Source organism: Indicator indicator, chromosome 24 (genome assembly GCF_027791375.1).
Source record: "Indicator indicator isolate 239-I01 chromosome 24, UM_Iind_1.1, whole genome shotgun sequence".
Classification (NCBI taxonomy): Eukaryota; Metazoa; Chordata; class Aves; order Piciformes; family Indicatoridae; genus Indicator; species Indicator indicator.
This window is the reverse complement of record NC_072033.1, coordinates 17238686-17263392: the sequence shown is the minus strand read 5'-3', so window position 1 is coordinate 17263392 and position 24707 is coordinate 17238686. Positions and strand designations below refer to the sequence as shown.

At 46.8% G+C, this 24707-nt stretch overlaps 1 protein-coding gene across 5 annotated transcripts in view; it reads right to left on the bottom strand.

Annotated features, from left to right (window-relative positions):
- Positions 1-24707, bottom strand: part of NKAIN4 (sodium/potassium transporting ATPase interacting 4) — a 60287-nt gene that overhangs the window by 26068 nt on the left and 9512 nt on the right. For 4 of the 5 annotated variants that reach the window (XM_054391931.1, XM_054391930.1, XM_054391933.1 and 1 more), the window contains exons 2-3: positions 1996-2133; positions 1267-1347 (exon numbers count right to left, since the gene is read on the bottom strand). In XM_054391931.1, coding sequence (XP_054247906.1) covers positions 1267-1347; positions 1996-2133 — 219 coding nt within the window. Of the gene's footprint in view, positions 1-1266; positions 1348-1995; positions 2134-4311; positions 4393-24707 lie in introns of those variants that run through there. The other variant, XM_054391929.1, reaches the window with a different exon arrangement.

The following is a 24707-nucleotide window of genomic DNA, read 5'->3' as shown; positions in this document are numbered from 1 at the left end:
CTCAGGCTAAGCTTTCAGACCATGAGTAATCACTGTTTTAGGCAAGAACTCTCTCAAAGTTTCTGTGGCTAATTGAGAGGGGAAATGGAGATGAACTGAAGAATTAGGAAGTTACATTTTCTTCTGTAAAGGATTTCTGTAAAGGATTTATGCTGTCACTTGTGGCTTGCTATAGGTCTGATAAAAAACACTGTAGTGCAGTTCCAATTACGGCTGCATCTCAGATGTATGACCTGGAAATTTAGGCCAGATATAGAGTGCTCTGAAATGAACCTGTATCCCATCATCACTCTGAGCCTGATAAACTACAGCAACACTTAGCAATTCATTGCTTACAGCCTGGGCTTAATTTAGGACCTACCTCTCATTTTTATTATTTCTGACTCACCTATCATTAAGCAGAGAGCAGCTCCCAGCTCATCTAGTCTTCAAAGGGCTTCACACAGTAATTCACAACACCTCTGGCCAATAGCCATGAATAACTACCACTGTATTTAAGAAGGAAGGATTAAAACAGGGAAACCACACTACCTCTCTTGCTACATCCAGAGGACATGCACCAGCCTTCCCAGAGCAGGGAGAAGAGCCTCCCCCAAAAGATGCAAAGGGAAATGTTTTGTCTGGTGTGGCAGTGACCAGGTACCTATCCCTGCCGCTGAAGGGCACTAGGTCTTCAGCAGAACTGGGAGACAAAGAAATACCAAGATCTGGTCAGCTGTAGAGTTAGAGCAAAGTCCCTGGTTCAAGTCAGCCTAGCCAGACCAGTCCCTGTTGCAGCTCTTCCCTGAGCCAAGCTGGCCAGGAGATCACACTAGGTGCTACAGGAGAACCTTCTCCTGACTCACACACCTCCTTCCCAAGGTGTTAGCAGACCACAAGAGGATCTGCTGTAATCTATTTAGCTCACAGCCTTCCTCAGCCACCTCTGCAGCATGGCTGGGGATTAACCCTCAGACCTCACCTGCCCTCAGCATGGCTCTGCTGCCAGGCTAGCTCTCACCTGTAAAAAGCAAACACACTCTGCCCACTGTGAGGGCAGGGTTTATTCCAGCCAGAACCTACACTGATCAGCAAAAGGCCCCAAAAATCAGCATTACCTCCACCAACCTCTAGTAAGACATCCCCCTCCATAGGCAAGAGAGCAGAATCTGCTCCCCAGCAGCCCACTACCACTCATCTGGATCCCCTCCACCCTTATCCACCAACTAAGCTCCATCCCCTTTGATGCAAAGGCTGGTGGGCACTCACCTATAAAGCTCTACTCACCTTTGAGAGCCCTCCTACTTCTAAGTAAAAGCAAATGATGAAGATGTTCCAGGTGACCCAAACTGCAGTCCAGATGGTATACTAGAAGGGAAAGGGGAGGAGAGAGACAAGCAATAACCATTAGGGAGTCACTGGAATTAGTTTATATACATGTGATGTAGCTGGGGGCAGTTAAATGTCCTGAGTCAGCACTGCAGTTGCCTTCCCTTCCTCTCTTTATCACATGCCCATGTCCTTTGCCTGATTAGAGATGCAGGGGCAGAAGTTTGGAAGCAGTGGAAGCGTTTCTGCTCTGCCTTTGTTCAGCATCTCTCTCTCTCCCTCTCTGCTGTGCAGTGTCTCGGTATCACTTTGGTACCCGTAATAATCACAGAACCCTAGAATGCATTGGGTTGGAAGGGATCCTTGCCCAAGGTCATCTTGTCCAACCCTCCTGCAGTGAGCCCCAGGGACATCTTTAACTAGATCAGGTTGCTCAGAGTCCCATCAAGTTTGAGCTGGAATATCCAACTTGATTATTTGAAATCTTTCAAGTTTGGTGTAAGCCCAGGAAAGGTGCAGCCCCCTGAACAATGTGTTCTGAGTACAGCACCTCCTGGAAAACCCTTTACAAGGCTCCTGCCCAGTTTCCCAAGAGCTTTTCTCAACTCCTCATCACTGGCTACCTCCCAGCAGAGCAAAGGCTGGGAGAGGCTTGGGATGGCTCTGAAGAAAGCAGATGTTACTTACCACCACTATGTAGCGAGGTCGGTACTGGATAGTGCCAAACAGGCCGAGGATGACGATGATAATGTGGAGGAAGTTTGCTAGGATAGGGGCCCACTGGTATCCCAGGAAATCGAACACTTGCCTCTCTAATGCAGTCAGCTGGAAGGGAGAAGGAAAAGGAGAGTTACAGCTTCTAGGCTCATGATGTTCACTGTCAAGGTTGTGATGCCCTTCCCGAGCAAATATCTACAGCAGCTGAAAATGTTGCTTCATTCCCAAAGCAATTCACTGCCTATGAACTAGGACAGTAGGACAGAATGTGCCTATAACCCTTCACCTTCCACTTTGTGCTCCTCTGATGGCTAAGCTAACATAGACCAGTGAGCTCCAGAATCTATGTGGGAGTAGGTCTTCTGCTCCGTGCACTTTGTGATAGGGAGGTGTCCCTGGCAGAGGCGAGCAGTGGGATGGTAACATCTTAAATAGCTGCAGCAGGACTTTCAGGAGCTCATTTATCAGAGCCTTCAGCTTCACTCCATCATTCCTGACACCTCTCATGTTTCTGCTCTCCAGCACACATTCATCAAAGTGAGAGAGACAAGGAAACTCTCTCTTCCACCTTGACCCCACCACAAACACTGCCACCCAGCAAAGAAATTCTGCAAAGACATCAGTTTTCTAGACAGGCTGTGTTCCTCCCCAGCACTAGTAAGATGATTCAAGGCTAGTACTATCTTCTAGAGCATCAGCTCTCACCTGGATCAGAATGGCTGAATTACACATGCAGGTGAAAGAGCACAGTAAACATAGAATCATGGAATCCTTTTGATTGGAAAAGACCTTTAAGATCATCAAGTCCAACCATTAACTCCAGTAAGTCCAATGCTTAACCTCAGCACCACATCACCTCGGCTTTGAAATCCTTCCAGGAATGGGGACTCGACCACTTCCAGTCTGTTCCAGGCCTTGACAACCCTTTGGGGGAAGAATTTTTCCCTCATGTCCTATCTAAATGTGCAGCTGTATGCTAGACTTTACATCCTCACTGCCTACAAATATTACATCTATAGGAGAAAGAGGGAGTGGAGGGGACAGAATGTTTTTTCCCCAGTGCCCAGCCTTACACAGAGAGGTCTTCTCATTGCTTGTCTTCATTAATGCATTGCAGCCAACCTCCCCACATCAACCAGTGGCTTTGTTGGTGCTAAGGCTCAGCAGATTTCTCTCTCTGGGTGAGGTTTCAAGGTGTGTTTGGGATTGCATTCTGACATTCTGTATTTATTTTCATCTGAGGAGAGACCTTCTCACTCTTTACAACTCCCTGAAAGGAGGTTGTAGTGAGGTGGGTGTTGGTCTCTTCTATCAAGTAGCTAGTGACAGGACAAGAGGAAATGGCCTGAAATTGTGCCAGAGGAGGTTTAGGTTGGAGATTAGGAAAAATACCTTTGCTGCAAAAGTGGTCAGGCACTGGAATGGGCTGCCCAGGGAGGTGGTGGAGACACTGTGCCTCGAGGGGTTCAAGAAACCTGTGTCCATGGCACTCTGGGACATGGTTTAATGGCCATGGTGGTGTTAGGTTAAAGGTTGGACTTAACGATCTTAGGGGTCTTTTCCAACCTTAATCATTCTATAAATAAACCATCACAATTTACCATTGATAATTCAGCTACTAATGAGACACTAACCATGGGTGAGCCTAGTCCACTGTGCATAATCAGCTACATGACATCTTTTCCTGGCTCGAAAATGGCATATGGGGACCAAGCACTGGAGCTTCTGTATTGGCTTTAAGCATTTAAGGATGTAAATGGCTGCAAGTCTCAGTCCAGTCACCCAATGAAGGAAGCCACATCTATTAAATGACCTTTATTCCTCCTTCTTCCTGCATCAGTGGGGAAATCACCTTCCCACCTCTCTTGGAGCTGGGAAGGTATTGCAACTCTCAGTGCTGCTTTGGAAGTTCAACAAAAATCTGTACTTCAAAGAAATCTTCAGCAGTCCTGGAAAAGGGAGATCAGTTAAGGAGGTGTTGATCAGCTTTCCCTGTCTGACATCACTCTTCACTGGCAAAGGGGGCAGAAAGCGTAGGGAATCATCCTCTAAAGCTGTCTCTTCTGCAATATCTTTCGTCTTCTCTTTGAAGCAGCACACACTGCCCTGTTCTGGTCCATCTGAACCACCTGGAAGATGCTGTGAGATGTGCTGGGGCTGGAGCAGGGCAAGCACTGCTCATTTCAGTGCTGTTTTTGCTCTCTCTATATGCACAGAGATTTCTGTATCTCATCAGAAATAGCAGGAATAGGTTGAAGGCTTAATCTCTGAGGAGGGGATTAACACCTTAACGATATTTGGAAATCTGGAGCCCTGACTGGCTGGCAAATGGTCACTTGACTGTGACCACTTCATCCAATCAAGCATTTAACTGGCTTTGTGTGTTCTGTTAACAGGGAAGGATGTGCCACAAAACCATCAATTAGCTGAGGTGACACAATGAGGGGGTGTTTTCTGGAGATAACACACTGCTCAGCTTTGCCTCTTGCCTTCAGGCCTTGAAAATAGGGATAAAGACAGATCCTTCCCACGCATGCTCCTTGCCATAAATCTTCCTACTCCAGGATCAGGGAATCCACTCCTGGAAAAGTGTTTTCTTGTCGCAAATAAGCATTTCCTATTAGAGCTGTATAAGAAAGGGAAAACTTCCACAGTGTTGCGATGTTTCCTGGCTTGTTTGAACCAGGGAAGACAAGTCTGTGAAGTAAGAAGTACCCAGCCATCCTGGAGATGGACCTGCCAGTCTACATTGATTTCATTCTAGGGCACATCTCCTAGAGGGGTCTCCAATACCTGTCCACACTGGATTTTTCCTCATGATCCCACAAGTTAGTTTCATGAGGGTTAATTAAGGGGAAACCTTCTGGATATGTATAACTGCCTGAAATGAGGTCGTGGCTCAGTGGGTGTTAGTCTCTTCTCCCTAGTAAAAAGTGATAGGAACAAGAAGAGATAGATTCAAGTTGCACCAGGGAAGGTTTAGGTCCGCTATTAGGTCCTCACGGGTGATTTCAACCACCCTGACATCTGCTGGAAGGACAACACAGCAAGGCACCAGAAATCCAGGATATTCCTGGATTGCATAGATGACAACTTTCTCCTCCAAATGGTAGAGGAACCCACAAGAAAAGGTGCTATGCTGGACCCTGTTCTCACCAACAGGGAAGAGCTGGTAACCAATGTGAGGCTCAGAGACAGCCTGGGCTGCAGTTACCATGAAGCAGTTGAATTTAAGATCCTCAGGGCAGCCAGGAGGACGTATTCTAAGCTTACGACCCTAGACTTTAGGCGTGCAGATTTTGATCCCTTCAGGGATCTGCTGGCCAAAGTGTCTTGGGACAAAGCCCTGGAGGGAAGAGGGGCCCAGGACAGCTGGTCAGTATTCAAGGACCACCTCCTCTGTGTCCAGGAGCAATGTATACCAACAAAGAGAAAAGCAGGGAAGAATGCTAGGAGGCCTGCCTGGATGAGCAAGGAGCTGCTGGACACACTATCACTTAAAAGGAAGCTCTACAAGGAGTGGAGGAAAGGACAGCTGGAATGGGAGGTATATAAGGAAGCTGCCTGAGCAGCAAGAGACCTGCTTAGGAAAGCCAAAGCACAGTTTGAATTGAATCTAGCCAGGGAGCTTAAAGGGAACACTAAGAATTTCTATAGGTATATTAATGGTAAAAAGAAGTCTAGGGAAGGTGTGGGCCCCCTCAGAAAGGAAACAGGTGAAATGGTCACAAGTGACCTGGAAAAGGGGAGGTTCTCAATGACTTCTTCACCTCAGTCTTCACTGCAAGGGCCTCCAGCCACACTCCTGGAATAGTCATGGAAGCTAATGGCAAGAACCAGAAGGAAGAAATGCCCATCATAAGTGAGGATCAGGTTGGTGATCACCTGAAGGACCTGAAAGTGTTCAAGTCCATGGGACCCGACGGGATACACCCACAGGTACTGAGAGAACTGGCAGAGAAGGTTGCTAAACCCCTCTCTATTATATTCCAAAAGTCCTGGCAGTCTGGGGAAGTCCTCACTGACTGGAAAAGGGGAAACATTACTCCCAGTTTCAAAAAGGGGAAGAAGGAAAACCCAGGGAACTACAGGCCAGGCAGTCTCACCTCTGTGCCAGGTAAGATCATGGAGCACATTCTCCTGGAGGCACTACTGAGACAGAAGAATAGTGAAGAGGTGATTGGGTACAGTCAGCATGGGTTTACCAAGGGCAAATCCTGCCTGACAAACCTGGTGGCCTTCTATGAACAGGTGACAACATTAATAGATGAGGGGAGAGCAACTGATGTCATTTACCTGGACCTGAGCAAAGCCTTCCACACTGTCCCACACCACCTCCTGGGCTCCAAACTGGTGACACATGGGTTTGATGGGTGGACCACGAGATGGATAAAGAACTGGCTTGATGGCTGCACCCAAAGAGTGGCTGTCAATGGCTCCATGTCCCAATGGAGGCCAGTGACAAGCGGAGACGCTCAGGGATCAGTCCTGGGACCAGTCTTGTTCAATATCTTTGTTGGTGACATGGACAGAGGCATTGAGTGCACCCTCAGCAAGTTTGCTGATGACACCAAGCTGTGTGGTGCAGCAGACAGGCTGGAGGGAAGGGATCCATCCAGAGGGACCTTGACAGGCTGGAGAGGTGGGCACAAGCCAACCTCATGAGGTTCAACAAGACAAAGTGCAAGGTCCGGCATCTGGGTCGAGGCAATCCCAAGCACAAATCCAGTCTGGGCAGTGACTGGCTGGAAAGCAGCCCTGAGGAGAGGAACTTGGGGGTGCTGGTGGATGAGAAGCTCAACATGAGCTGTCAATGTGCACTTGCAGCCCAGAAAGCCAACCAGATCCTGGGCTGCATCAAGAGAAGTGTGGCCAGCAGTTCAAGGGAGGTGATTCTCCCCCTCTACTCAGCTCTGGTGAGACCCCACCTGGAGTACTGCGTCCAGTTCTGGAGCCCCTATTACAAGAGGGATATGGACATGCTGGAAGGTGTCCAGAGAAGGGCCACCAGGATGAGCAGAGGGCTGGAGCACCTCTCCTATGAGGAGAGACTGAAAGAGTTAGGGCTGTTCAGTCTGGAGAAGAGAAGGCTCCGAGGTGACCTTATTGTGGCCTTTCAATATCTGAAGGGGGCTACAAGAAAGCTGGGGAGGGACTTTTTAGGACATCAGGTAGTGATAGGACTAGGGGGAATGGAATAAAGCTGGAAGTGGGGAGATTCAGGCTGGACGTGAGGAAGAAGTTCTTCCCCATGAGAGTGGTGAGAGCCTTGAATGGGCTGTCCAGGGAGGTGGTTGGGGTCCCATCCCTGGAGGTGTTTAAGGCCAGGCTGGATGAGGCTCTGGCCAGCCTGATGTAGTGTGAGGTGTCCCTGCCCATGGCAGGGGGGTTGGAACTAGATGATCCTTGTGGTCCCTTCCAACCCTGACTGATTTTATGATTCTATGATTCTATGATTCTATGATTCTATGATTCTATGATTCTAAATTGCTTCACTGAAAGGGTTCTCAAAGACTGGAACAGGCTCCCCAGGGAGGTGGTTGAATGCCCATCCATGGAAGTGTTGAAAAGACTCAGATGTGGTGCTGAGGGACATGGTTTAGCACCAGCCTGGATAGAGTTAGAGAACGGTTGGACTCAATTATCTTAAATGTCTTTTCCAATCAAAACAATTCCATGATTCTGTGATGCTGTGTCATACTTGCCTCTTCCATATTGCGACTGTCCTTGTTTTCAGGTTGTTTCTGTCCTGACTTACGTCCCTTTGCCACATTCTCTGCATTTGTTGTGTCCCTGGGAGCTAAAGGCATGACTCAGCTGGAGTGGCAATGGGCTTTGCCTGTCGGCTGATTCAGCTGCGGGGAACAGGAGCTGGCTGGCTTTGCTTTCTGTGATGTGTGAGCTCAGGCAAGCTGCTTCCTCATGTATAAAAGCAAAACCAATTCTCTGCATGCTGATGACATGCTCAGACGCTGCTGCTGCAACTCTACCACTGTGTTACTGACATGCAGGTAGTGAGTCTTTGGTACCATAAAGCCATCAGAAATGCAGCCTGAAGTTACCCTGGACTTGTCCATGATCCCTCAGGAACCCAGCATAATTAAGGAAATAATTTCTAAAAGCAAACAGATAAACACTGTTTTCACTCATTAAGCTGCAGATCTACGTGCAAAGGTCACCCATTAAATGCTGCTGAGACTTGCAGATGAACAGGCTGACATTTGTGCTAAGCTGGCCTGGATTTGGAGTTGGGATGTGAAGAAGGTGCTGGAACCCTTCAGTCCTGGTTCCTCCAGTCTGGCAGGGTCAGGGTTTGCCCCTGGGTACTGAGAAACCTCATTGCTCTCTACAACTCCCTGAAAGGAGGTTGCAGTGAGGTGAGGGTTGGTCTCCTCTCCCTAGTATCAGGAGACAGAGTGAGAAGAAATAGCCTGAAATTGTGCTGGGGAGGTTTAGGTTGGAGATGAGGAAAAAAAAATTGTGTACTGCAAGAGTGGACAGGCATGGGAACAGGATGCCCAGGTGTAATAAAAGGGACACCAGGAGATGGTGGTGTCACTGTCCCTGAAGGTGTTCAAGAATGATGTGGTCATGGCACTTTGGGACATGGTTTAATGGCCACGGTGGTGTTGTTGGGTTGATGGTTGGTCCCAATGATCTTTTCCAACCAAAACAATTCTATGATTATCTATCTGAACACTCATACTGAACCTCCCTTGGATCCCTCTCACTGAACAGGGGAGATGCCATCTTTCTCTGCTGTTGCCAAGTTTCTGCAGAGTAAATCCTTGCTGCAGTGTCCTTTATGATGATTCTCACCATCCCATTGAGAGAGCCCATTATATTCTACAGACACTGGTTGTAAAGAGAAATTTCACAGATTGTGACTCAGGTTTCAACCTTTCCATCAGGAAGAACAAATTCTCCTGCTTTATGACTGTTCTTATTAAAACCAGGGTTCCTTCTGCTCCTTTTGCTTCTCTAGCCCATAGAACATTTTTGCCTTTCATTCTTTAAATTAAATGATTTATTGCAGTACTAAAACCAGGATAGTTGGGGCAGACTTTTCTCTGCTGAAGTATACCACATTTCTGCTGATGTGAGTGAAACTGGAAGAGCAAATAACCATGTGGAGCAATAGCTAGCCAGGCAAACAGACCAAACCAAAGCTCCCTGTTGGGCCATCGTTCATTTGTATGGCCAGGAAAGATAAGAAAGGCAGAGGAGATGTTCTGCAGTTCACACAGACCCATCACACAGCTCACCATGAGCAAAGAAGGACTTTGTAAGCCTGCTCAAAGTCTTTACACCACCAAAACTTCACCAGAGAGAGAAGCTGTACCTGATCTGGAGGGTAGTGCTGCCTGACGGAGCCCACTACAGAGTACACAAAGAGTCTTAGAAACATCTCAAAATGTGGAACATTTTCTTGCTGAGAGGTTCAAACCATTCCAGTTGTGTTTCTCATGTCTCTGGCAGTGTCACTGGCAGCTAGTGATGCCAGCAGGACACCTTGAGCTGATTCAACATGTACTGGGGGGTGCTTGCTTAAATTCTGGTCCCTCACATCTTGTCGAAACCTCATCTTTGACTTCTGTTGTTCCTGTCACACTGGAGAGCATAACCTGCTTCCATGGTGTCTCCATACTGCTAAGAAAAAAGGGATGCTGATGGACAAGCCAGCTGCCTGTAATTCCTTAATGCCCTGTCCTTTATAGCCATGTTAGGAGATAACAAGGCCACCTTATCAGCTAGATTTGCTTTTAGTTTATTAATCTTTTAAAGCCTTTAATCCTGTTTGGCCTCTATCTGTGTCTTTCACTGCATTTCTGAAATCAGCTGGGACTCAGAATAACAAATATCACTTTTGAGATATTGGCACAACTTGTACAGATGCAGAGAGATGCTCAGAAAGCCCAGATCAGGTATGGATACACAAAGAGGATGTCCTGCCTGCACACACACGTCCACATCTTTCTGTCCCTACAGGATAATCTGCTCTGACACTTTCCAAGCTCAGCTTTAGTAAGAGATTTCTTTTTGAAATTAAATATTAGAAAGAGTGGGGAGGCATTGGCACAAGCTGCCCAGGGAGGTGGTGGAGTCACCGTCCCTGGAGGTGTTTAAGAAATGCACAAACATGGCACTTTAGACATGGTTTAGTGGGCATGGTGGTGTGGGGTTGATGCCTGGACTGGATGATCTTGGAGGTCTTTTCCAACCAAAATGATTCTATGAAATACATTTCCAAGCATGCAACAAATGAAGCAAATATGAAATGCTGATCCTACTGCTGTGGACCAGACAAGATATGAAAGATAATCCTGCAAAAAAAAGACAACTTTTTTCTACTTGGCCTATAAAAAAGCAACTGAAAAACTCTTTGTTCCTCCTTGTCTTTCATCACTGTTAAGGACATAGCCTCACAGACTGCTCCCGCACTGCCCTTATTCAGCAAAGCCTACAGCCACTTAGGACCCCTGTGGGCATATCTACAGCTTGGGCCCAGACCACATTTGCTACTTCAATCCCTATATTTACTTCTGTCCAGCCTGTGCTGGGAAAGAGCCTCATCTGCAGCCTTTGGTTGCCACCAGATTCCTGTGATGCTCAGGGCTGCTGGGCCGATTCCCAACACGTTGATTCAACATTTGATTTCCTGCCAACTGGCCTTGATTTGCAAGATGCTTTTTGCTTATCTGATGCGCAAATACCATCAGAGCAGCCAAGACTTTCAGGTCATGGGTCTTTTCTTGGGGAAAAAAAATGCATTGCTTTCCTAAGGTATTTTGGTCATGAGGGGGTTGATGGCTTGAGTTCGGGACAAAGTCACAGTGCTGCTACCCCCATGAGACATCACAGAAGGGTGAAAATTTAAGTGCAGCCTGCTGAAACAGCAGCAAGAAATTTAAAAGTCTCAAATGTGTCATCTGAAAATATATCTGTTTGGGTTTTGAACAGAAGTATCTTCATTTTTAGTTCTTCCATACAAATAGGGCAATATTAAACACTTCTCTGCTATGTTTTTAAATATATCTTTGTTATTATTATTATTGTTGTTATTATGCTATTGTCATTATTATGCTATGTTATATTTTTATAGATAGTTTTCCTCCACAGTTGCTTTGCATTTGTAAATGCTGAATCAATGCTAGATCTAAAGAATCCAACCCCCAAGTTGCACTGTGGTGAGACTATCAGCAGTCAGTAGAACATTCCTTCCTGTGCCAGTGCTCATTCAAGGTGGAGAAGATTTTGTGGGTAATTATCAAACACTGAAGCTGCTTCTCCCACAGTGGCTGTACTTCTAAATAAATATTAATGGCTGTAATAGCTGTTTAATAAAGTTTATCTGAAAAAGCAGTTCACTGAGCCACTACTTCACACAACTGAGAGCTCCTTCTGCTAGGTGCCACGTCCCTGTCTCACCTACAGTCAGCATCTCGTGTGCTAATACCCCCCTGCATTCACCAAACCTCATTTTTCTTTAGTAAGTGTTGTCAAGGAAAGCTTCCTTGGGGCCTTGTGATCCACAGCTCCTTTCCCACCATCCTTCCCTGAACCTCAGAGGTCAAGAGACTAATTGTCTAGGAGGTCTGTTTGTCACTCTCTCAGGCATCTTTGATCTCACTGGCCACTGAATGCAACAAGCCCCTTTTTCTGCTTCTTTTGCTGTTTTTTTCCCCGGGAGCTGCTGAAACCCTTTCTAGTCACACAGACACTGGTGAGGCCTCCAACAGCAGATGCTAAATCTTCAAATCAAGTATATTTCAGAAGCAAACTCTGGTCACTTCACTGGCCTGGCAGTGACCTGCCAGACTCTTCTAGAGCAGCTGGAGAAGTCTCCATCACACCAAGTCACTGGTCAGCAGCAGGTACTGGCTGCTCCTGAGGTGTTACACTGCAGCAAACAGCTTTCACACCACCATGCCACAGCTGAGGATCAGGACTTCTCCCACCCCAGTACCATCCTCTGCAGAGCCTGGGAAGACTTAACCTCTTGATGTGGTTCAGCACAACTTCCCTGATGAAGCCCAGAGCATTCTGCTGTTAAACAGCCCAGCACTGAGTCCTTTCCTCTCCATTTTTGCTCTTCAGAAACTGTGTGGCCATGGCACTTTGGGACATGATTTAATGGCTATGGTGGTGTTAGGTCGATGGTTGGACTCAATAATCTTACAGGTCTTTTCCAATCAAAACAATTCAATGATTCTGTGACTCCTCTGTTCTGGACCACCTGGGCTCTGGATTCTCCCCTCCCAGTTTCATTTTGTGTGTTGGCAACAATGCTCCTGGAACTGCTGCTGCTTTGACCTTGATCCCTGTGCTCTCTGCTGCTGCTGCTTTTCAGAAACATCCCAGCTGCAGAGATAAGTCATTATTGAGTCCCACACACCCAAATGCTGCTTAGCATTCCAGGAAAGGCACAACCCTTGCTAAACAGAAGGGATGAAACTGGCACTGACATGGTGCAGAAGCCTCTGTGTGTATGCTCCAGCTTCAGAAGGTCTGAGGTTTCCTAGCACATCGCATATAGCCACCATCCTTGCTCAGACAAATTTCATGTTCACAAGCCTCTTAAACCACTTCACTCAAGTGTTGGGCTGAGTCAAGTAGTGGGCAAAACAGCCACGGGATGTGAAAGGAGAGAGATGCTGGGGGGTAAGGCAGTAACTAGCAGTACTTTTACCAGCAAGACTTCCCTAGTCCATGGTTCCTACCAAATGACTCACCCCAAGGTGCTGTTCAAGCATGGCAGCCCCTCTTCTGCTCCACAACCCTCTAAGCAGGGTGCTCAGCAGTACAGCTCTTTAGTTGGTTCTTTCACATAATGCTGCAGAGGAAAGAGGTTGCCCTAAACTGACCCTCTGAAGAATTCTGAGAATACAGCTCCCAGGGAAAACCCTGCTTCCTAGGAGGAATATTTCAGCAAAAATATTGCCCTGTATTGCCTAAACTTCTCCTAGATCAGGGTCAGTAACATGCCCGGTGAGGCTTCTGCTCTGCAGACCCCACATGGGTTTGCCTGGATCACATCTCACCTCAGCTCAGACCTCAGGGATGCAGAGAGGTGTCTGCAGCAGCATCAGACACCCAACACGAGCTGCTGTTCCCTTCCCTCCTGCTTGTCTCTCCTGATAGCATCTAAGTCCCACATGCTGTTGTGATTGCTGATTGCCCAGATTAGCAATCAGGCAAAACTAATAAGCAGGTGCCTTTGTGATGCAGGCAAAAAAAGCACTCTGAGAAGAATGACAAACTTGTCATCTGGAACCTAAATCTACACTCAAACCAAAGTTTCCCAAACAGAATTAAATTATTCTGTTGTGCCCACAATGTTCTGCCCCTCTCTGCACACCTCTCCCTCCCCCCCCCACCCCCCGCCCTGTTTTTTTCTCCTCCCTCAGTTTCACAGCTCAGCTTTGGCTCTCCAGCTTGGTCACAGAGATGGGGGGGAGGCATTGGAATGACAAGGATGTGATTGCATTTGCAACAGACATTAAAAATAATGAGCTTCTTCAATAAGTGCCTGACTCAGTCAGATGCTGTGTAAGACACAGCCTTATCTTAGGCTCAGGCTCCACACTTGTGGCAGTCCTGGCTTTCTCTCACCTCCTGGCTCTAGAAGATGATCAGAGGGTTGGAGCACGTCTCCTATGGGGATAGACTGACAGAGTTTGGACTGTTCAGCCTGGAGAAGGCTCCAGGGAGATCTTAGAGCAGCCTTCCAGTAAGTGGAGGGGCTTAGAGAGCTGAAGAAGGACTTTGTACCAAGGCATGGAATGGCTGTACGAGGGATAGTGGTTTCAAACTGGAAGAAGTTTGGACATGAGGAAGCAATTCTTCCCCATGAGGGTGGTGAGGCACTGGAACAAGGTTGCCCAGAGTTGTGGAGGCTCCAAGTGTTCAAAGCCAGGTTGGATGGAGCTTTGAGCAACCTGGTCTAGTAGAAGGTGTCCCTGCCCATGAGAAGGAGAGGAGGTAGAACTAGATGATCTTTAAGGTCCTTGATGCTGGAGGGAGAGAGCAAACACATTGACAGGACTTGCACAGAAGGCCCAAGGTTGTACTGAAGGACTCTTTAGGCCAGGACTGCCCAGACTGTCTTCCAGTGATGCAGCTCTCTGGAGTCTACTGGATGTGAGAGCAGCAGTTTGAAAACAGCTCAGAGATCCTCTTCAGCTCTCAAGTGAACTAGAAATACTTAAAATCATTGAGAGGTTGGACCAAAACTCACAGGATATATAAAGCCCACAAAATACCAGCTGGACTCACCCAGTTTAGAAAAAATTGCAGCTATCTGCTATTTTCTAGGCATTTAGTGCAAACTGCAGTTTTATTTTGCCCCTGGTTACCTCAAAATTGAGTTATGACCTTAAATGTACTATGGACAGTTTCCCAAAGGAGGAAAGAGGCTCAAAAAACAAAGCTCAGATTTTCTTCTCTCTTGTCCAGACACAGACTGAGAAAGACTTGCTGTGTCTGAAGGACACCAAGAACGTGCTCTGCCTTTAGCTTTATGAACAAACGTCCCCTGAAAGTCTAATTCACAGCTGGTACCTGTAAGGACTTTCTCCTCAGGAAGGGTCACTTGGGTTACAAAAATGCCTCTCTGCAGACAAAACTACAGAAAACCATCTGAAGCTGTTTTGCTCATACACGGGAAGAGGATCATACGAATTTCTTGGAGTCCGTGTAGAATGGCCAGCAAGGACTCACTCTTTCCATAGGTCTTGTGTCGGTGTGAGCTGAAATTCCGCCCCCACCAACAATAATCAGGCTAGCCCAGTCTGGAAGCAAATGAAGGCTGTATTTACAAGCAGAGAAATGCAATGAATATGTACAAATATACAAAATTCACAACATTTACAAATATATACAATCAACAGAAAAGCACAACCGATCTCCCTTTGCTTCCCCCCAAGGGGACCCTCCCAAAGGGACCTCTCTCTCTCCCAGGAGCTTCCCCCCAGACGCCCCTGGACAGAGAAGCACAGTTAGTTAAGCAGAAAGTTGTTAACTTAGCTGCCAAGGTCAGTATGTGTTATCTTCAGCCAGAAGAGAAGAAGAAACAGCAGCCAGACAGCCCAGCAACTGCCCCCACTGCAGAACACACAATGTGCAGAGTGCCCCACCTTGTTTTGGGTAATAATTATTAAACATTTCTATCTATCCAATGGAAGTGTTTAGAACAATCATTATTTTGCTTTCTTACACCCAATAGTGATTTATTTACACTCTTTCACTTTCTCTGTTCTGAACTTTGCAAGGAAAATTAAAAAGACAGTTTCAAACCATCACAGGTCTGTGTGTCAGAGCACTCCAGAACGCAGCAGGATGCTCTCCAGTAAGTGTGGAATCACAGAATTACTAAGGCTGGAAATGACCTTTAAGATCATCGAGTCCAACCACAACCTGACTACCATGACCACTAAACTACATCCTGAAGCACCACACCTACACACTTGAGCATCTCCAGGGATGGTGTCTCCAACACCTCCCTGGGCAGCCTGTTCCAATGCCTCACCACTCTCTCTCAGTAAAGAAATTTTCCTAATGTCCAATCTAAACCTCCCCTAGCCCAACTTAAACCCATTTCCTCTCATGGACAAATGGTCTCTGTGTTGTTGGTCTTTTGTTGAACCCCTCCAGCTAGATAAAGCTCCCTGCTCTCTCCTTTGCTTGCCAGTCCATCTCCCTCTGCTCCACACCTTCCATCCAGCCTGTCCTGCTCCAGCCAGCTCAGCAGCCACTCTCCTCCAGTCTGCACTGGGAGCTCTAGCAGCTGATCCCCTTAATTAGGTCATGGACATACCACACGCAAAACACTTGCACCAGCCAAATCCTATGAAGTAAAAACTCAGCATGAAAGCTCCAGAGGGGGAGGATGCCAGAGCTGAAATAACTCTTCCAAACTTTGTCTGCAGGAACCTTGCTTCAGTTTCTGCTCAACAGCTGGGTCCCTGCTCCTTGACACGGTAGCTAAGTGGTAGTGTTGCTTTAATTTCCTCTTGCTGCTGCTGCAAGGCCAGATTGCTTGGATATTCGTAAACAGAAGGAGTTTAATGAAAATTATAATGAGAGCCCTGTGGTGGTCTTGCAGGTCAGCTTTCCACTGGGCTGCCTCTTTCCATTACAAATCAGGCTGGTGTCACTGGAGTGAGGGGAGAGAATTCATTAAAAAGGGAAGCGCAGGGTGGGTGAGAAACAGGGGAGAAAGAAAATGATATTATTCTTATTAATAATCTAGGAAATTGGGATCTGCCAAGGTCTTGCTGCAGCTTTGCTCCTAGAAGAAAAGCCCATTTGTAATCACCCTGCAGCAGGAAGAGGCCATAGCCACCCCAAAATTCCCATTAGGAATTGCTGTACAAAGGGACCCTTTCTGATTGAAAAGTCTTTCAAAGTGGTGACGAAGACTTTATCTCCCCCACTGGGACACAGAGAACTGCTCTTAGCACTTCTGTTTCCTAATAACTAGCTGTGAAGTTAGGGGGGGTCAGGGAGAGACAATGTGTGAAGCCAATGGGATGCACTTCCCATCATTTTACAGCTTTCCCTTCCCAGCTGCCAGCAGCTACACAGGGTGCTTTTGGCCCCACTGTAATGCCATGAGCAGCAGCTCCTTCAGAAGACAGAAGCCCTCATTCAGTGAAGAACTGGAGCACCTGCTGATTTGAAGCACAGCCTATGTCCAGCTGGAGGGCTCTGTAATATCTGGGCCTGATGGAGCAGGGGAGGAGGTCCTATGGGAACGTGCATCTGGGCATCGATTCACTGACACTCAGGCTGGTTCCTGCATATGGTAGCACAAACTGGTGTTATCCCAAACATACCCTTCTGGGTTTGGTTCTGCTCCTGTTCCTTCCACCAAAGCCCTCCAGCACAGCTGTTAACTGTCTCTCTTCCCATCTAGTGGAACTAGAAATAACACCCCTAGTTTCTACAGAGGATAGCTGGAGATTTGGGGTCTTTTGGTAAAAACTTTTAATTCTTCATAGTAAGCATCCTGCATCAGCAGAAACCACATCATCACTGTAACAGTGGTTCTACTGGATGTCCACTAACCCAGAGAGGTAAAAAGAGGTGGCATCTTAGGTTGGGAACCTTCCCATGATGATCACAGCACCAGCCCAAACCCCTCACCTTTCCATCACTGTCACATTCTCAGAGAGGTAAACACAGCCTGCTCCCATGCCTCCCTCCCCCTAAATTCAGCCCTACTGATGCTCCATCAAATCCCAGCAAGGAATTCCCAATCAGTCCATCTGCCAGATCCCCCAGTGCTGCCCGTCCCAACTCTTAATCCCACCTTACCCTCTGTGACCAGAGGTCATAACATCAGGCTGACAAAGAGCTGGGAAGTCAGGACCAAGCAGATGAGATGAAGCCAAGCGCAGAAGCGATTTGGTTTAGGTATCAAAAGCCAGCCAGGAGACTTTACCCTCTGCACATCATAGCAATGAGCAGGAAGTTTTCAGGCAAATTAGAAGTTGGAGATATTTTAGGAGTTGGGCTGCAAACGGACCAAGTGATTTGCTTGCATTTCATGCATGATACAGTAAATATAGAATCATAGAATGCATTGGGTTGGAAGGGACCCTCAAAGGTCATCTTGTCCACTCCCCTTGCAGTGAGCAGGGACATCCCCAACTAGAGCAGGCTGCTCAGGGCTCCATCAAGTTTAACCTTGAATGCCTCCAGGGACATGGTCTGTAGCACCTCTCTGGGCAACCTTTTCCAGTATTTCAACCCCCTCACTGTGCAGAACTTCCTCCTAATGTCCAGCCTAAATGTCCCCTACTCTAGCTTAAAACCTTTGCCCCTCATCCTATCACCACAGGCCCTTCTAAACACTGCCTCCTCAGCTTTCTTGTAGCCCCACTTCAGATGTTGAAATGCTGCAATTAGGTCTCCCTGAAGCCTTCTCTTTTCCAGGCTGAACAACTCCCTCAGCCTGTCTTTGTAGTAGAGGTGCTCCAGCCCTCTGATCATCTTTGTGGCCCTTCTCTGGGCCCACTCCATCAGGTCCATGTCCTTCCTGTGCTGTGGACTCAAGAGCTGGACACAGCACTGCAGGTGAGGTCTCCTCAGAGCAGAGGGGCAGGGTTAGGGGACAGGATCCCCTCTCTCCATCTTTGGCCACACACCACTTTGGATGCAGCCCAGGCTGCCATTGGCCTTCTGGCCTGCAAGTGCCCATTGCTGGCTCCTGTCCAGCTTCTCAGCCACCAGGACCCCCAAGTCCTTTCCTGAAAGCTGCTCTCAATTTCATCATTCTCCAGCCTGTGCTGGTACCAACGATTGTCCCAACACAGGTGTAGGACCTTGCATGGTCCATACTGAGTTTGATTTGTCACTAGAAACACTTCGTTGTTTGTTCTTTGTCAGAAAACCAACCTAACATAAAAAAAATGCTTATTTCACTTAGAAAAAGAAGAAAGAAGAAAATTTTGTCTTGAAAAAAAACAGGGAGTTGGGGTTTTTTTCAGCTGAAAAATAAATACCAGTGAAGAAAGACTGACCAACTAATGACTGCGCCAGCAAACTTCCAGGCCTGTCATCAAAGCACGAAATGAAAAAGAACTGGGAGGAAAAGAGTATTTTGGCCATGAAATAGTGGTCCAGCTTCTGGTTCCAGTAAAATGCTTTTGACAGGAAGGGTATTAAATTGGAGCAAATGACTTTTTTTTTTTACAAACAGGGGCTGTCAGAGGCTTTTTGGGGTATTGCAGGCATTTTTCCAATAACCACAAGCCCCACAAACAACTTCCCTTCTGCAAAGTGGCTACAAACAAATCAATTACTATTGACTTCCCATCTTCTGATTGCTTCACTGGAAGAAAATCAGTGGTACTTAAATAATTGACTAATTATCTTAGTAATTACAGGTAACAAACCTAGATCCCCTTGCCTCCCTCCAGCCCTGTAAACAAGTGATATTTCAGTTTTACAGCCATTTTATGAGGACAAGCCAATTTTGTGCAGTCCAAGATGACTTCTGAGCTGTCACCCACATCTCAGGAGTCACCAACACTTTTGGCATTGCCCCAGTAGCGTGGTCCTCGCCACTCTCAGAGACAAAGGCGTCTGAGCACCTCTTGGGTACCTTCCTTGGCTGTAACCTCCCCACAAGAATTACAGGCTGGGAAACAGAGATCCAGCTCTATTTTTCTTAAGTCAGTAAAGGCAAGGAAACAGAGACACAAGGTGCTTAAAATCTGTGTAGATGTGGTGCTGAGGGACATGGTTTAGTGGTGGACTTGCTTGTGCTAAGTTAACAGTTGGACCTAGTGATCTTCAAGGACTTTTCCTACCAAAACTATTCAATGAGCCTATGAAGTGCTCACCCAGATTTATCAATACCTAAGGATGAAGATGGCAAAAAGTTGAGATGCAGATTTGAGGCCGAAGATCAGCCTCTCTTTTTGCTGGGTTGATGACACAGCTTGAAAAGTGCAAACTGCTCTGGACAGTCATTAAAGGGTAGAAGCATATCTCTGCTACAAAATAGGTGACATGCTGGAAGCAAGTGCTTTGGGGTGGAGAGTCTTGGGCTCAAAGCATGAGATGAGCCATGGTGGGTGTCACTAAGCCCAGGTTCTTCTCAGGCTCAATATCCCCTGCACTCTTGTGTTTTCCTGCTGTACTGAAAGGAATCTAACAAAAGATTCTCATCAGGGATTTATTACCAATGCAGTATCATGCTAAAAAAAAAAAAAAAAAAAAAAAGCCAAGCTAAGGTTGAACGTGTCCTCGCACTGTATTAGTGGCATTGACCACAGTACTTTTTCCGTGGCACCCTCTCTGTTTTCTCTCTTTGCTCCAAGCAAATGATGAAATGAGACCCATGATGTTCACTTTGGTGAAGGAGAGCTGCTGGCCTTCCAACAATGTAAATAAGAATTCAGTGCCTTTTAAAAAGCATTATTTTTGAAGGAAGTCCTTTTGAGTGAGGGCTAGAATGGAGTTACTTTCCACATGACCAAGCATCAAAAGGAAAGCAGCAGCCCAGTCCACGCTCTTATCATCCTCCCCAAGTCACCCACTGGATAGTTTTGTCACAAGGTGAAATAAGAGCAAGTCCTCTATTTATTATCATTTTCTACTTGTCCTGCTTAATGCAGTCCCTGCCAGGATGAGTTTGCTGTGGGAAAGTGGAATGAAACCAGGTCTTTTAGTTTGCTGTTAAATGGGATTTGAGGGGGAGGCTTTGAGGGAGGGGAAGGGAAAATCTTCCTCATGAAAGGAAAATGTGCAAGGCAGAGTTTTCATGGGATGCTGCCCAGCCTCCCAATTAGGGTGTCTGAACCAAACAGTGGCGTTATTCTGTGCCACTGTTTATCCAGTGTCCCTCAGCCATTGTTTATTTTATGAACAGAATTTATCTCCTCTCTTGTGCCACCCAATTTGTTTGCGTTTTTGGTCCAATCGAGTGTCTCTGGTTTATTGTATGCATCTTCTGGCCTCCCACCAGCCACCTCTCCAATTAAGGCTTCTCCTGTGCTGAGCATCACACAATGGCCAGGCTCCTCCTGTGCTTCATTTCTCGCACGATGTTTGCGTCACCTTTTGCTTCTGCGCTGCCCCTGACTTGCAAGCTCAATGGCTCATTCAGCAGCAAAGCTGAATTTCTCTTTTCCCTCTCTTTTTCCCTTGCTTCCTTGTCCTTTAAAATACAGTTGGTCAATAGAGGCCACTTTGGCAGCTCTGGAGAACAAAGTTCATTTCCAGCAACTCTTCAGAATCCTTGAATCACAGAATGCCAAGTTGGAAGGGATCTCAAGGTTCATCTGGTCCAACCTTTCTAGGTGACAGTGGAGTTGAAATGAGCTGGCCCAGCACCCGGTAAAGCTGAATCTTAAAAACTGTCCAAGGCAGGGGAATCCATTGCTTCCCTAGGGACATGATTCCAAAGTCTGACTGTTCCCATGGAGAAAGATTTTCTTCTGGATTCTAGTCAGAATCTCCCCAGCAGTAACTTCTGGGTGTCTGTTCTGTCTGACTCCTTGTAAAAAGGGAGTCTCAATCATCCTGGTAGCCTTAAGAGTTTGGTGACCTTACAGAGTTTGAACACTGAGCTGTGGGGCATCAGCCCAGATATAGGGCAATCACAAACTCTTGTGTCTTCATCATAGAATCACAGAATCATTGTGGCTGGAAAAAGCCTTTAAAATCATTGAGTCCAACTGTAATCTAACTACCATGACCAAAAACCATATCCTGGAGCACCACATCTACACAATTCTTGAACACCTCCAGGGATGGTGACTCCACCACCTCCCTGGGCAGCCTGTTCCAATGCCTCACTACTCTTTCAGGAGAGAAATTTTTCCTCATATCCAATTTAAAACACTCCTGGCACAACTTAAACCTATTTCCCCTCCAATGGCATCTTTGGCTTGTCCCTACTCCAAAGTTTCTGCTTAGTTTTCTCTCAGGTTCTTTTGATCTTCTTTCTTGCAGGTCTGTCTGCAAGGATTAGCTAAAATAGAAAAGTGCTGATCAACATTATGGAAATGCAAATCCTTGCTGCTACATAAAGTAATTTCAAGGAAGTTTAATCTGGCAAGACTGGGAGGTGAATTCCAGAACAGTGATAACAGTATCTGTGCATCATCTGTTCCACCAGCGTGGCAATGCTGCAGCTGTAGGAAGCATCATTTGCCTCCTTTATCATAGCAGGCTCCAGACTTAATCACTGTGTCTGATGGGGACCAGCAAAATCCCATTGAGCACTCAGCCCTGGGTCACCGCTGAATATGGGTTTTACTGCTGCATTTGAATCTGCTAGGACTGGGAGTTTCCAGGATTTCTGCTAAAAGATCATAAAACATAGAATCTTTTTGTTTGGAAAAGACTTTTAAGATCATTGAGTCCAACCCTTCTCTAACTCTACCAAGGCTAGTACTGAACCATGTCCCTCAGCACCATACCTCTGCATCTTTTAAACATCTCCAGGAATGGGGATTTGACCACATCCCTAGGGAGCCTGTCCCAGTAGCTGAGAGCCCTTTCAGTGATGAAGTGAAGGGTCTATACAGTGCCTCACCACTGACCACTGAAGCACCCTTTATTTGCACATTCATGTCCACAACTGAGACTGAGGAACTTTACACAGCCATGGGAGCTACCAAGAGGGAAAAACTTGGCAGCCATGAAACCTGGGATACATCTCATGCACCAAAAGCATCCTCTGGCTAAGTGATGTCAAAGGAGTTTACTGCTCCTCCACCTCCTGTCACTCTGAGCTGCTTCAGAAATTCATCTCACTTTAAATGATTGACTCCAGTATCCATTCAGTCCCAGTTCATAGACTGCAGAACCTTTATTACACAGACATATATTTAGCACTGAAATAGTTCTCAGCAGTGTAACAACCCTGTCATCTGAGGGATAAAACAAAGAGCCGTTATTCATCAGAAGGGAGACACAGTCTTTATTGTCTGAAGCTATGGCAGAGTTCTGCTAGCACCCTATCTGTTCTTTCAGGCTGTCACACAACTCACTTTTAAGCTGTTTCAGTGGCAGCCCTGGAAGACCAAATGTTTCTGTAGCTTCTCATCACTAACTTCCCAGCTAATATTGGTTTCAATTGACAACAGCATGGATCCTGAGCACACAGAATATGGGCAGTGACTTAGGAGCAGAAAAGGCAAGCTTTCCAGAAGAGCTTCAGCAGACCTTTGTCTGTGGCTAGGTCAGGAACAAAACCCCTGCAGGGTTACTTAAAGCATGGCTACAAGAAGGAAAGAATGAACGTGCATTTTGGGCACTGGTCATATCCAGACCAGTTTGGGCTGTGGTCTGATGGCAGAGCACTGTATAGACTGTAGGACCCAAGAACACAGAGTTGAGCATGCCAGCTCTCCTGATCTCATATTGCTACGGCTCCTGCAGCCCTCCTGGACAATGTCATGGTTTGCTTGATGGGTGTAAGTCCAGCATGGAGCTGGAAGAACAAGCCTTGTACTTAATGATCTCAAAGGCCCCTTCCAAACTCAACAGTTCTATGATTCTAACCTGGTTGTCTGGATCTAGACACGTTGAGATATACTCAGCATGAACTGCTCTCCATCCTGCCTAGCATCAGCCTGATATGCTCTGCATCTCTGGGAAAAGCAAGTCAGGTTTGGAGCCAGAAGACCTCTGCTAACATGCACTTCTGTGGTGCAAATGAGGCCATTAACTGAGAAGGTTACTACCTTCTCCATCCCACTATCTACACCATTCCCAAAACCAACCACCACCATGGTCTCGTCAGGCTTCTGAAAGCATTTGAACACCTGCCTGTGTCCACATGAAGACAGGAAAGAGCCCAAGTAGAACAGGTGCCTCTGAGAAGGTGCCATGCAAGGGCTCACGCTGCTTGTGCAGGGAGGAAGACCCATCCTTCCTTACAACAACTCCTCTCAGAATCATGAGAGGGGAAATATGAAGGCCCAGAATCCTAAAATGTAGCAGACATTGGAAAGGAATTGCCTTTCCCTAGCTTTCTATTCATTTTGAGGCTGGCAACCTCATCTCCAAGCCCTCAAGCTCACTTTTCTCCACATGCTGGGAAAACAAAGGGCACCCAAGGGACTGTGAACTCCCACCACACTCCTCCCAACACCCTCTCTCCTGCCTGCCCAGCAGCCAGCAAACCCCCAGGCTAATTAGCCAACTGTATTCTGCACATAGTTAGCATTTCTGAGTAATGAGGATAATCAGATTTTTCCCCTAATTCTGTCCATACACAACATAAGCAGGTGTGTTGCCTTTCCCACAACGGGATCACAAAAAGCACGTTGTCTGCCTGAGCTAGGGAAGCCAGCCGCCTGTCAGAGCCCATTCCCATCTCCACATGGAAACATGCTGCTAGCCATGGGAAATTAGGAACTGGGTTGGATTTGGCTAAGGAGACAGCAGTTCAGATATCCAAGCAAGATATCAAAATGCTCAGGCTTCAAATCTGGCCAGAGATCTGGATGTTCTGTTCATCATCCTTCAGGAAGGAACTGCAGGAGAAACTCTTCTGTGCTGTGGTTGAACAGGAGCTGTTTGGCCCAGAACCTCATAGATGTTTTGGGTTCTGGAGAATCTCTTGGTCATTCTCCACAAGGTTAATCCGCCTATGGACCTAGACCTTACCTCTGTGAATCTGTTGGCTGGTAAATGCATAGAGTCATAGAATTGTTTTGGTTGGAAGAGAGACTTTGTGGATCAAGCCCAACTGTTGACCCAGCACTGCCAGGTTACTGGGCCAGGGTCCCTCAGAACCATATCTCCATGGCTTTGAAACCTCTCCAGTGACGGGGCTCCACTGCTTCCTGGGCAGCCTGTTCCAGGCCTTTACAGCCCTTTTGGAGAAGAAATTGTTCCTCATGTCCATCTTAAACTTTTCCTGGGACAACTTGAGGCCATTTCCTCTTGCCCTATCACTAAGTATGCTATACTTGCGGTCTCTGCTCCTTTCAAGGTCTCTGAATGTGGGTCAAAGCCAGTCAGGCCAATTCTTTCTGGTCCTGCTGAGTTTTTGAGGAGGGATTTTCACTCCAGTCAACTTCACAGACAACTTCTCAGAAAACAGGAAAAGATTTTTAAGTGCCCATGACTACATCCTGGCCCTTGGAGCATTTTGATATGTTGCTTCCACCAAAGTAGGACCATTTCCCTCTTAATGGAGTATCCAGGGCCCA